Consider the following 12,630-nt stretch of genomic DNA (forward strand, 5'->3'; position numbering starts at 1 on the left):
GGCCATTATTTGCCTTAGAATTTGAAATTTGAAGTCGAGTTTGATTTTTTTGTTGTGCCGAGATTTAGATGTGTTCTGAGAAATTTTATAAAATAAATACTAATAAACTGCACCAAGATAGACAACGAGCGACAAAGTCACTGCTGGTTGACGAACTTGACCAAAATTTAATCAATTAATTAGTCCCTTGGTCTACCTATTGCTAAAAACAGAATGGGAAAAGTCGAAACCGTTAGTGAGTTATCGTGTCCACGACGGACGGACGTACAGAATCCCAACATCATAAGCTCGCTTTTTGTCGCTCGTTAATACATAATATACTTAAATGATCAACTCCACCCTCCTCTACTTTCTGCGCAAAAATTCCTATAGGCAGCTTGATAAATATCATTACAGCAAGCCTTTAAAATCTTTCAATCATGAAATTTGAAGTTTTTTCTGCATTGATGTATGTAGCATACAAAAGTCAAAAAACTTCAAATTTCTGAACTACATTCATATTTTATCAAAACCAGGCAGGTGAGCATAACAAGGAAACAGATAAATTTAAGTTCAAATAAATGCAGTTCATGTAATCGCCATATTTGTTTAAAGATAATAAAGGTAATTAAGGTTTAATTATAAGAAATCAAGATTTAGGGAAATTATTATAAAATCGTTAAACAGCGTTCTCTCATTGTTTAATACAAGTTTTTCATCGTGGATTTAATATTTTCAGTTAAAGAACAGAAAATTTGGGAGTCAATGCAAGGGGCCGTTGCTCACCGCCATGCAGTCACAACAATCACACTTACTATAGTCGTCATAATTATCATTATTCTCCAGATATATTAATGTGATTTCTTCCATGTATGGCAGTTCAACTCGATATAATATTTCACCTGTACTATGAAACACAGAAAGAAGCCAAAACAAAATTTATATAGTAAACCAAAACCAACACGCAAGTCGTAATAAAACAAAAAGAATACTGTACCTTCTGTAGTTGCGTCATCTTGCGTGTAGCACAGCATGAACGCTATAAAAAATATTTGAATTAATACATATTATCAAAAAAATTTTAATGGCTTTCAACATAACCAAAAGTTCAATAGTGCACAATGAAATGAAAGTAAAGAAAGAGTATAAGAAAAGAAAAATACGAAGTGTGTTAGTACTTACGAGTAGGTTCACTATCTTTATCGGCAATAGGAGTAGTAGATCGCGAATAGTCTGTAGTTTAAAAACAAAAAATAATATACGCTAATTGTTAAAGTAAATAAGTAGCTGTGTGTTAGCAAATTAAACCAACTTAAGAGTATAATAATAAATGAAATTATTTTGGATCAAATTACGGATGGTTATGAAACTTACGTTCCTGGTCAGATCCATCTTCGGATTTGTCATCTTTGCTTTTCATGAAGGGAAACTTTCGACTAAATGAAAAGTTTTTCTTCTTCCTATCTAATGTTGATTGCTGAAAAGAAACGTACAAATAATAGGCAACAAGTAAAGTAATGAGAAATGCTAATGAAAAGATGTCATGAATTTCTGGAAGCTAGAAAGGGTAAGGGTAAAAGGCCGGGGCGAACTATTAAAATGATGAGCCATATCAAAAGCTTTTTAAGTGTCGCCTCTGCTATAAGAGTAATTAGTACGGCACAGTCGTCGCATGTTCAAGGGAAACGATAGCGTAAAAGCTGGGTAAGTTGATTTTCATTTCTATATAGATAATAATGGGGCAAGTTATTTTAGGGTATGCAACTTTGTTTCCTAAGGGAGTGCAAATTAAAGTGAGGACTCTTTAACATAGAAATGTTTACATTAACACTTAAATGAAAAAATTTTTGCTCCCTTGTTTACCTTTTCAACCGCACTCGGCATGTGTCCCTGAAATTTCACAGATCTATCTCTAGCGCGCTGTTTTCTTTCCCATCTCCTCTTTGATGGAACAATACCCATTCCTTGCTCATCACCATTGTTAAGTACCCGCCTTGCTTGCCACCATTCGTCGTCGCTAGCGTTTGTAACATGTAAAATATCTCCGTACTGAAACGCTAACCCTCTACTAGGTAAACCATCATCCTTTGTCGGATCATAATCAAATAATGCTCTAGAATTGTCTAAATATTAGTATAAACCACTCGACACCTCTAGGACATACCTAACGAAAAGTGACCGTTTCTGCGACGTCCTTAAGAGAGTTCCCGTCATCGCTTGATTCGACATTTGTTGTTTTAGGTCATGGATTTTTGCCTCGAAACGGTTATACTCCTCCGGCCTGTATTGCGCCACTATTGTTGCAACTTGATTAGTACCCTTTAAACGCGAAACTCAAAGAGAGAAAAAATTAAGCAAATAAAACCTTAAGCGCGGCCGCCGCTTCCTCGTGCGTTGCATTACGCAAGTTTACGCCATTAACACTAAGAATTTGATCTCCTCTTCTCAGTTCTCCGCTGACATCCGCCGCTCCTCCCGCTAGGATAAACGAAACGAATATTCCTTCTCCATCTTCTCCTCCGACAATATTAAAACCGAGCCCTTGATTGCCCTTTTGCAGGATGATAGTTCTTACGTCTCTGGAAGAAGTAAAAGCACATTAGGAACGACATACAAGAACAAGAATTTAAATTGTAAATATAAGCAGAATCAGAGATCAAAGTGTTAAAAGCTCATTGCGTTTTATGGGAATCAAAAGACTCTACCTACAAAGCGCTCTCGCTGAAATTTTCATCACAATTTTATACCTTTACAGCGATCACGTTACTATTCGACTGTAAAGATAAAACAAATTTTACTGATAACGATCATCCTGACCTACGTTACGTTTCACGTTTCAAAGTAACCAGAGCCGCTTCTCGAACTATAAATTACAATCCGTCGTGAATTGCCAAAGACACGCACGCACGTGCCGCATGCGCTCCGATTGCACTTGAACGACAACTTCAATCAATAATTGATGCACTAATAAATTTCCGCAAATAGAAAGATCCCACTCTAAGATAAACTACGAACGCGGCCGTGTGTAACGGACACGACACTGTACCTACAATTTCCAAACGAACTGGTTCCGTAAAAAGATTATGTGACTCATATTTCAAAGAAATGGCTTAATTTTGCATCGTAATGGAGTCACTTAAATGAACATAAAATGAGGTGTCGTTCTTACAATTTTTCTGGGATGCATGGTAAATTTTGCTTCGTAGCTATCGATTGGCAGCATGTGAATAGGTGCAATAATAAAAAAAACTGTTCCCTAAATGAATTCGGATTGCATTGTCACGAAACATACGTCTACTGTCTACAAGATATGAATCACACAATAATAATAAATCCATTCCCTTTGTATGGGGGAAAATTGGTTTTAGATTCGTTTCCTCAGACATTAACGGATTCTATAAGATGATTGATGGTCCTTTTACACGAATACTTTTTTTTTAATAGAAAATGGCTTTAGTGCATATGCCCTCCCCAAAGTTACTATTCATAACTATGGTTTTTAGAGATTGTACTTAGTGCCATATTAGGAACAAGATTATTTTTAAATGCAACTAATATTTTATCACTTGACATGGTTTGAATCGTTTAGCAAATTTACCTACAGTATAATCTGTAATCTAAGTCTAACGTTGTATTGTAAAAGCAAGGAGTGAATAAACAAATTACCTACCTGGGTCAAATTAAATATCTTAAAGCTATATCGCTCAAAAATAAATTAGGGAAGCTGTATTTTCTGGGAGAGCAAATCAAAATATCAACTACTTCCCTTAACTTTATTTTGGTATTAAACAGCATAAAAATAGCAACTTTTAATTCCAATACCTAATTGGAAGGTAAAATTAGTCGCTTTTCTCACACCTCAATTTCTTTGACAGACACAAATGCATCACAAAATTTTCAATCATAGTACACCGAAACAATAGTATTCACACATCCACAAAATGAGTCCTTGCGAGTGCGAGTAAATTGGCAGACCGAGAACTGCAAATTACGAATATATGGGCGTGTGATACACAAGATTTATTATGTCGAATTAGTTAAAAATTTTGGGTGAAAAAAGTAGAAAGGTTGCACTTAACTTTTTTTTTTCTACGAAGAGAGAGAAAAATCCAAGAAGTTTGGAAATGTGACTATAACGTCGTGAGAAATTCCTGTGGTCAAAAATCAACGACTTTTTTAAGTTTTTCAACGGCAATACTTATAGGGCAAAATCATGGATCATTTAAAATTGTAGAGTATAAGAGTACCTACCTTTAATTTGATCTTTTATTTGATCCTCTAGCATCTATCAATTTAAATATCAAAGATTAAGAAAATCGGATCTCAAAGCCTTCCCCATACATTTATTGTTTTTGAACATGGTCCATTGTTCCTCTAAATGGGGTTGAGTGATATCAAAGAATAAGAAAATCGGATCTCAAAGCATTCCCCATACATTTACAATAAATGTATAGGGAAGGCTTTGAGATCCGATTTTCTTAATCTTTGATATCACTCAACCCCATTTAGAGGAACGATGGACCATGTTCAAAAAAATATCAATTTAAAGTTACGTGTTTTTATCAATTTTTGAAAATACCATTTTTTACGTTAACTTAGACAATTTTAGAAGTGGCTGCAAATGTTACAAATGGGGTGCAAAGATCTTGGAGGGAATAAGAAATGTGAATATGGTATCAAAGATTTTGTCAAAGGAAATTGTATCTGTTTTGTAATCTCTATTTAGTCCATTGAAAAAATATCAAACATCTTTCTCCGTTAATCATTATTATATATTTATTTATTTATTTATTATTAGGTACTGCATCCATGTAAGTGAATATCCGTTTCCATTAGATGATAATCAACAATATAGAAGGATCTCTTCGTCATGACATAACAACAGGCACAAGAGGAGTCAGCTTTGTAAGAAATATACATTATTAGACAACTGACGTGAGTAAATATAAGAATGCATATAATTATTTAATTTATTTATTTTTGACGTAAATTTTATTAATTTGAGAAATGCAGGAGCTTTAACAATCTAAAATTCCAAAGAATTAATTAACAAATTTTCATTATCATGATACGAAATAGAACAATTTAGTATTAACTCTTATCTAGGTCGTAATTTGGGCTCGATTAAACACAAACCTAACTATTTACAAATGAAACAAACTTATTCGGCATGAATAAATTAAATAATCTGAAAGAAAAATAGGCGCCCAGGGCCAGAAAAACAAATACCACGCAACCAGCGATCGATAAAAAAATTGATTAAACAGTCTTAATTACGTAAGTGTTAATAGTCCAAAACCTTCGGTCGTACTGCGATTGGCAATAAATGACGCATAAACAAATACGAACTGATGATACATGGGAATTTCACTTCTTTGATTGCACTAAAATTTTCATTGTAATTACAGATGTAAAATTTGGCTCTTTGATGATTGAAAAACTCCCTTTAACAGGTACTGAGAAACAACGACTTCTCCGTAAATCACTCTTATCAGGACGATTTAAATCTCCTAATACTCGTTGCACTCAACTAACTTTCTTCTACATAAACTTTCCAATTAGCAAGATGAACTATCTTGCAATAATACGCTTAAATAACGGCAAATTTGCCGATCGCCAAAACCATAAGCGACTACGTTTCAGCGTCCGCCAAAACAAACAAAAATCGATTAAGGTCGATCTCCAAACAAGCTCTAATTAACGATTTAAAAAAATATGCAAACGGCACATATGTGTTTTTATCTTGCATCTAATTCGGTTACGCTGCGATAACAAAACTTCTTCCATTTCCAGACGTAGTAAAACAAATACAAATAAAAAACAAATAAATAAAATACAAGGTGATTATTTAAATAAAATTACGAATTTTGTAACCAACTCAAATTACAACAAACTTTTAACGTTAAAAATAATTGAAATGCACATACAGTGTGTGAAGGGGGGGCCACCTCCATTAATTATTTCCAGAGAAGCAGTTTCTGACACAAACAATTTATGCCAGATTTTGCATACCCATGCCTCTCATGTAATACTTTTTTTAATGAGGGGGGTAAAATTGTTGGTGCGGAGGGGGGGGGAGGAATTGGTTTTATTTTTCATGTTACTCTCAACGAGGGTTCTCGTAAAGGTAAAATGGAACGTCTGGACCAGACACATCTACTCGTGATGTCAGAACTTTCAGTACAAACACCTGCAGAGCGGAGTGTCGGAGGAGGATACTATAGGAACCTGTAGTCGACCGGATTCACCATAGGTCAGTTTTTTCAGCAGCTCCAAAGGCTGCGCGATCGAGACAAAAACCTGAAGTCAAATCGAGTCCAGGAGCAGAAGTAGAACCTACAGGAATTACCGAAACCAAAAAGTACGATTTACTGTTATTGAATATTAGATCTTTAAACCAACCTAAATGAAATCAACTCGTCGTAAACTATTTAGTGAAATACCATATTAAATTAACAGAACACTGGACGGACAATGACAAATTAGTTAGTTTTATTTTACCAAATTTTAAACTCTCTTCTTGTTATTGCTGAGAGATCAAATAAATATATGATTATATTATTATTATTATTAACATTACGTCATACTAAAAACGCGTTGAGGCAGAATATTTTAATCTCGGCAAAGTTGGCATCTGGGAATCCAATCTTTGAACAAGAACACAACTAATTTAAACTACCTAATAGTTTTCGAACACCTGGAGACATCAGCTTCTTCGTAAACACATAAACATTGTACATAGCAGATTTCGTAAGTATGTGACAATTTGTTCTGACAAAATCGCCGCATGGAATCTTCAATATTTAATTCAGCTAGAATAGCCAAAATGTTACATAATATACGATATGCAAATAAAGACAGGCAAATGACAATCACTGTACTATTGTGGAAATTAATTACGATTCAGAGCTCAGCGTGTAATTGACGTACGAATGCAACTGGTTTCGATATGCCTAACCAAGACGCCCACAGAAAGCGTAACTGCAGCTCACTACGGTATTATCTAAATTCTCTTTTTTGTTTCTTAATAAAATCAATAATGGATGATGTAAGCAAAATAATTGGGGCAAGGTAAATGATAACGGTAGTAAAATTTAAACTTGCGCTCGACTGCCTTTTTATCATCTATAAATTGAAGAAAATGGAGTAGAAGTTCCAAGATACAATACCTACATACATGAATGTAAAGTAGTACGCTATCAAATTTATTAAAGTAGTCCTTTTTATCGTATTGTATTGATCAAATAAATGTCTGATCGAAGTATAATTTTCCACATTCACCATTTCAAGCACCCTTCCAAAATTAATTCATGTACAAGTACCAACGTGGAGATACAGCTAGTACTTATTGCAACGTGCACGTGCTCGTGCCGTATTTAAAATTAGAATCCATTATATACAGTTTCGGTCTACGTTGTTAGATTTCATAATAGAAAAATTTTAAAAAAGGTATCTTTTAACAGATAAAACGTATACTTTCCGCAACCATGATTTTTACTATGCTCAAAGTAGATCGTTACAAAAAAACAAACTTGAGCAAAAGCTCACCCGGCAAGATCCATTATATCTACCCTAATTTTTCACTTTCAGCAGAGATAGCATAGCTATACCCTATCAGATCGAATGGTTGCTCAAATGTTCACGATGAATATTTGTGGGAATTTTGACAGTCGCTAAGTTGTAAAAGTTTGCTTTAAGAAATAAATATTATTTATAGAATAGTTTATGTGCATTAGGTACCCGTCACGTGTAAATTATACATATTAAGTGGATAACCTACTATCTACTTATCTAAACATTCATCAAGTGCTATTTGGCAAAAAAACGTCAGTCGGCACTATATACCCAAATGTAAACAGGGTAACGTTAGGTTATTTATGGAGGACACATAGTGCTGCTAATCTTTTAACGGTATCTTCTGCTTAATGGAAAAATGCACTCACAGTTGATAACAAAAAACTAATATCATCTTTAATAACTCCGCAATTGCCAATAAAAATGTATACATAGGCTTGCTCCTTGCGGCATCACTTAGCTAATCAGAAAAATGCTGTACACCTACTTCGAAAGTAACACAGAATGGGGTAATGGCGAAGAAAGTTCCATTATAGATAGCTACGTAAATTAAGACTTATTTAATCAAAATTCGAATTTAAAACGGAAATTCCTCTTTTGAAATTTAGTATTCAAACTGTAATCTCGACTTCCATTATAGTAGACACGATGTCGCTAAGGCTGTCAGTTACGCTGCCAATGTACATACATTAAATGCATTTCAAATAGCAGGAAGCAGGGATTCTAAAATTTTTTAGAACATCAATACAAGTCACTACATTCACATTGACTGACACTTTATTTAAGATGCGAACGCAACATCAGTGAGCGGGAAACCCGAGAGTAGGTGAAATGCCATAAAAATAACATACCTAAATCGCAAGACGGTCGGAATTGGATATGTTAAATATGTTAAAATACTGCTATTCAAAGTAAGGTAAAAGGTAATAACCGCAGATCTAGACACGAACCGGCAAGAAATATTTAGTTTAATCACTGATGTAGTATTGACATCTGTCGTTTAACGGAATCTTTTACACTAAGAACTAAATTCAAAACAATTTTAGCAAATTTATACATGCTACATTTAACCCAATATATTTTGCTGTTCCATAACAAACAAAAATAAAGGGCAGTTTAGGGATGTTGAAAGAATAACGCAACAGGTCTCATTCCATCTTCACAAGCATGATTCATTATGATGGAAAATGTTTTATTCCCAAACATTTTAAGTTGCATTTCGGTTTTGCGACCTTTTAGGGTACACCTCGGAGTACACCATACACATGGGCGTACGCAGCTTTTGGTCTAGGGAGGGGCAAAAAATAAAATTAGCGGAAAAAATGTTTAATGAAACGCATAATATACATTTTTATTTTTAGTAGGTAATAGTTATTATTAAAAACGTCTTCAAAATTATTATATCTCAAAATATTAGTTATTACCGCTTTTATATCAATTAATTTTGTATTAAATATGCAAAAAAAATACGGGGCGAAAATAGATAGATAGATATAAAGGCCATTTCGGTATATCGGTAGAATTTTAGGCAAATCGGTAGACGCAACATCATTGGCTGACCACTGCACAATGGTTTGTGTTAACGCGGGATTAGTGAACGATAACTTCGCTCAGCCCGACGGCAGGCGAGCCGGGCTGGCACCTAGCTATGCAGGTGCCGGTGTGCCGAGTAATCCGATGTGCATGGGAACAGCGATTTTCGGGATCGGTACACTAATAGCCTCTTTCATTGCTTAAATCTCAAAGGAAAAGGTTTTGAATTAGAAGCCAACAAAGACAATTCTTACAGATATTTTTTAACAAACAAAACGTAATCTGTGGCCAGGCCAGAGGGGGGCAGCTGCCCCTCCCTGTGTACGCCCATGACCATACACCATCAATCCTTATCTTTGATGCATTTTAGCCTTTTAGGATATTTTCAAAGAATTCCGGATAGCACTTTTGTGGTTTGTTTAGAGGTTGTCAAGTATACGTAATTAGTTGATAGAGGTTTTTTTCAATTAGATTTATTTATATAGGCAATAGGTCAGTCAAAATCGACACAAAAAAAACCCTTTCGGCTCGGCCGATAAGGTGGAGGTAGATTTCTTTCCCCCATATTATTCCAATATGTTAGAGAGTAAAGTTGGGCATACACTACGTACCTCAAATGTCCAAATAACACACTAGTGCACGTGCACTTTCACTTTCAAAAAACAAACAGTGCACTTTTGCGCTCTTGATGTCTGTCTGTCTGCCTGAGTCATTAAGGCTCCGGAACTGCACCACTTGCAGACTTGGTATTGGTGTCATTCGATGATAAATTAAAAATTATTTCATGTTTGTATTCTCGTTAAAGCACGAAATGTCCAAAAGGGCCATTAAACTCGAAACAACAAATTTGAAAGTGCACTCTTCGCCTCTTGCTCACAAGCGGCTAAACCATTTTTTAAATTTTTTGATTTGCAATTGTAAAGTTATTTTGTGTAAGATAATGAACATCTGGAAATATTTGTGTAGTATTTGTAACAGTTTATCTCCGGTCGTTACGATAAAGTTTTTCGATGCGTTTAGCTAATAAAATTTGAAGATCAGCACGATTTATTGCTGAAGTTTAAAACGCAGATCTTATTCGAAGACGTGTAGAAAATTAAGGAAGGAGGAAGGAAAGAAAACAGAAGTTAGTCGAAGTGTTGTGTGTATCGAGCAGTTATCGCATAAGAAAGCCTTTCTGTAAGGTCTTCAAGTGCCAGTTAAAGGGAGTGTTTCCACCATCATAGAGCAATTATTACATCTGAAATTACAACGACCCTGTGTCGTCTAAATCAAAATTTAAGTGCAATCAACGAAGTGAAGTTCCCGAAATAATATCACTTGATTTTCGTGTAATGTCATTTATATAATCGCAGTTACGGCCGGATATTTTGGTTTGTGAACACTTTAAGGTAAATAAGATTTGGCTCTAAAGTGCATATTTTTCGTTCAGTTTGTTCATTGATTTTGTCTAATAAATTGGTGTCGTCTGTAAATGATCTACTGTGTGTTTATCAAGCCCAAATTACTACCCAGGAGGTAAGTGTTCATGTTAAATTTTTCTTTTCATACTAGGTAAATAAAAATTTGTAATACAATTCTGTGGAATTGTGGAGTTAACCAAAGCTGCTGAGTTTTCTCAAATTTAATAAAATTAAAGTGGCGCTGAACGTGCCCTGGAAAAATTACAATCCTTTTGCATAAAAGATTTTGTTAGTACCTGTGTTTAATTGAACTAGCTGGATAGGTGCTTTTGGGGGGTTTAGTGACTGTTGAAAAGTAAAAGTAAAAGGTGAACCATTGTCTAAATATAATACTAACTTGTAACTGTAGTTGTTTTGTTGTATAATAGTCTGAAATGCTAAACAAAATAATCATTGGATTGGATCTTAAAATCAATTTCTTAAGACTTTATAATAAAATAATTGAAATGTTGCATAGTAAAATCGTGTGGAAACCCGTTATTCGGGTGCACTGAGCAACTAACTTGAGATATAAGACTCCTGTAAATGTTTTCCGATGTATTTCCAATGCAAATGAGGCAATAACTTAATATTTATTTGCATTTATTAAACTAAGCCTCAAAGGGGAGATAACGTATCGTCAATTGCTGAAATCGATTTGTGTAACGCCTTCACAATTTATTGTACCTCAGTCTACCACTATCAATATCGAATTTAGAATAAGTAGTCAATTTTTGAGAGCAACCGTGTCGACTACATCGGAAAGATTTTTAATAAATTCGTAAACAATTACGTTCAAGATTCAATGTAATTAAGGTTCGTTGATCTATTTCTTAAAACATTTTGCTATGGTTACGTTCATGTTTGTTAGTGTGTGTCTCAGGCACGAACTTGTCACTCACTGTGGGCGGGAAAACCACCGACAAACCCTTCTACTCTACGAACGAGAAAATTAGTGACAGAATACTAAACAAACACTAAAAAAAGTTCTGTTTGGTTTTTCAAAAGTTTGTTTCAGTCTTTATCTTCTCTGGTAAGTATAATTGATCTGGAAAATGCCCTACTATGATTATAATTTACGTCACTATAGCATATTCAACTTTAAAAAGTGCAAATTTTAGTTGGGACACCCTTTGTATAAGTGCTGCACTAATCTTCAACCTCTACCTAACAAATAACCTCTAAATACCCCTGACTAATGCTGATCTTATCCTATCTGTAGCAAATAAACAAAGCTACCCCTTAGTACGACTCTTACTAAACTGCTAACTCAATTACAAACATTGCACAATGTTATCCAAGGCCCTGCAAATTCAAATTTATAATATTAAACAATTATTAAATCAACTGCAAATAATACAAAGGCAATTAACCTACAACGGCATTTAATGGTACAAATGCAAAGAAAAACATAAAGGAATGATTCAAGCTTATTTCATAAGATCTGGGGAATTTATTTTCTAATAGACATAGAATTGGAAAAATTTGCTGAATTGATACTTTAATGTTAGTTTTCTTTTATTGTAAATTTAGTCGGTAATTGTTTTTAGTCGTTTAATTCTATTTGTTGTATTTAGTGTGAATGATAAATTAAACGGTTTTCTAAGGGAACATTTGATCGAAATTTTTAAAAGTTTAAAAGTGTTATCTGGTCAGGTGTTGATAAAAATTGTGTTCGGACAAGAATTAATTGGTTTTTCTTCAAATAATGTCACGTGCGAGATAAGCGGCGGGTGTTCTATCAGTCTGGTGGCGTAGATGAAATTTCGAGGCTGTCCCGGATTAGTTTGAGAGAGGGCGTAAATGTCTGTAACGCTAATTTTGGTCTCGGTAGTTCAACCGATTATGCAATTTTGAAAAAGAAACGTAATCATCCTCATGTTAGTAAAATAGAGAAAGTACAGTATTCAAAGAAGCCGGGTGGCGCTCAACCCTATGGTAAGTGCAACGAGGTACCGAAGATTATATAGGTACCTTAAACTAAACGAATCGACCGCTGTGGAAAATCTCAAGCCCTTAAATTTTTCCAACCCTGGGCTAGTTGGCGTTTTATGCAGCGGAATTGAGTGAAAGCAGCACAAAACAAAATCCTATCATTATA

General features: G+C 34.6%; 1 protein-coding gene across 11 annotated transcripts in view; it reads right to left on the reverse strand.

Moving 5' to 3' along the window:
* The window catches only part of LOC116166746 (disks large 1 tumor suppressor protein), a 287,044-nt gene that overhangs the window by 6,219 nt on the left and 268,195 nt on the right, over nucleotides 1-12,630 (reverse strand). For 8 of the 11 annotated variants that reach the window (XM_031481842.1, XM_031481838.1, XM_031481843.1 and 5 more), the window contains 7 exons: nucleotides 2,345-2,558; nucleotides 2,144-2,298; nucleotides 1,843-2,092; nucleotides 1,354-1,456; nucleotides 1,162-1,212; nucleotides 977-1,018; nucleotides 795-881 (listed from right to left, as the gene is read on the reverse strand). In XM_031481842.1, the coding sequence (XP_031337702.1) occupies nucleotides 795-881; nucleotides 977-1,018; nucleotides 1,162-1,212; nucleotides 1,354-1,456; nucleotides 1,843-2,092; nucleotides 2,144-2,298; nucleotides 2,345-2,558 (902 nt within the window). The remainder of the gene's footprint in view (nucleotides 1-794; nucleotides 882-976; nucleotides 1,019-1,161; nucleotides 1,213-1,353; nucleotides 1,457-1,842; nucleotides 2,093-2,143; nucleotides 2,299-2,344; nucleotides 2,559-12,630) is intronic. The other 3 variants (XM_031481839.1, XM_031481840.1, XM_031481841.1) reach the window with 3 other exon arrangements.

The sequence above is a fragment of the Photinus pyralis genome, unplaced genomic scaffold (assembly GCF_008802855.1).
Source record: "Photinus pyralis isolate 1611_PpyrPB1 unplaced genomic scaffold, Ppyr1.3 Ppyr1.4_LG3b, whole genome shotgun sequence".
Classification (NCBI taxonomy): Eukaryota; Metazoa; Arthropoda; class Insecta; order Coleoptera; family Lampyridae; genus Photinus; species Photinus pyralis.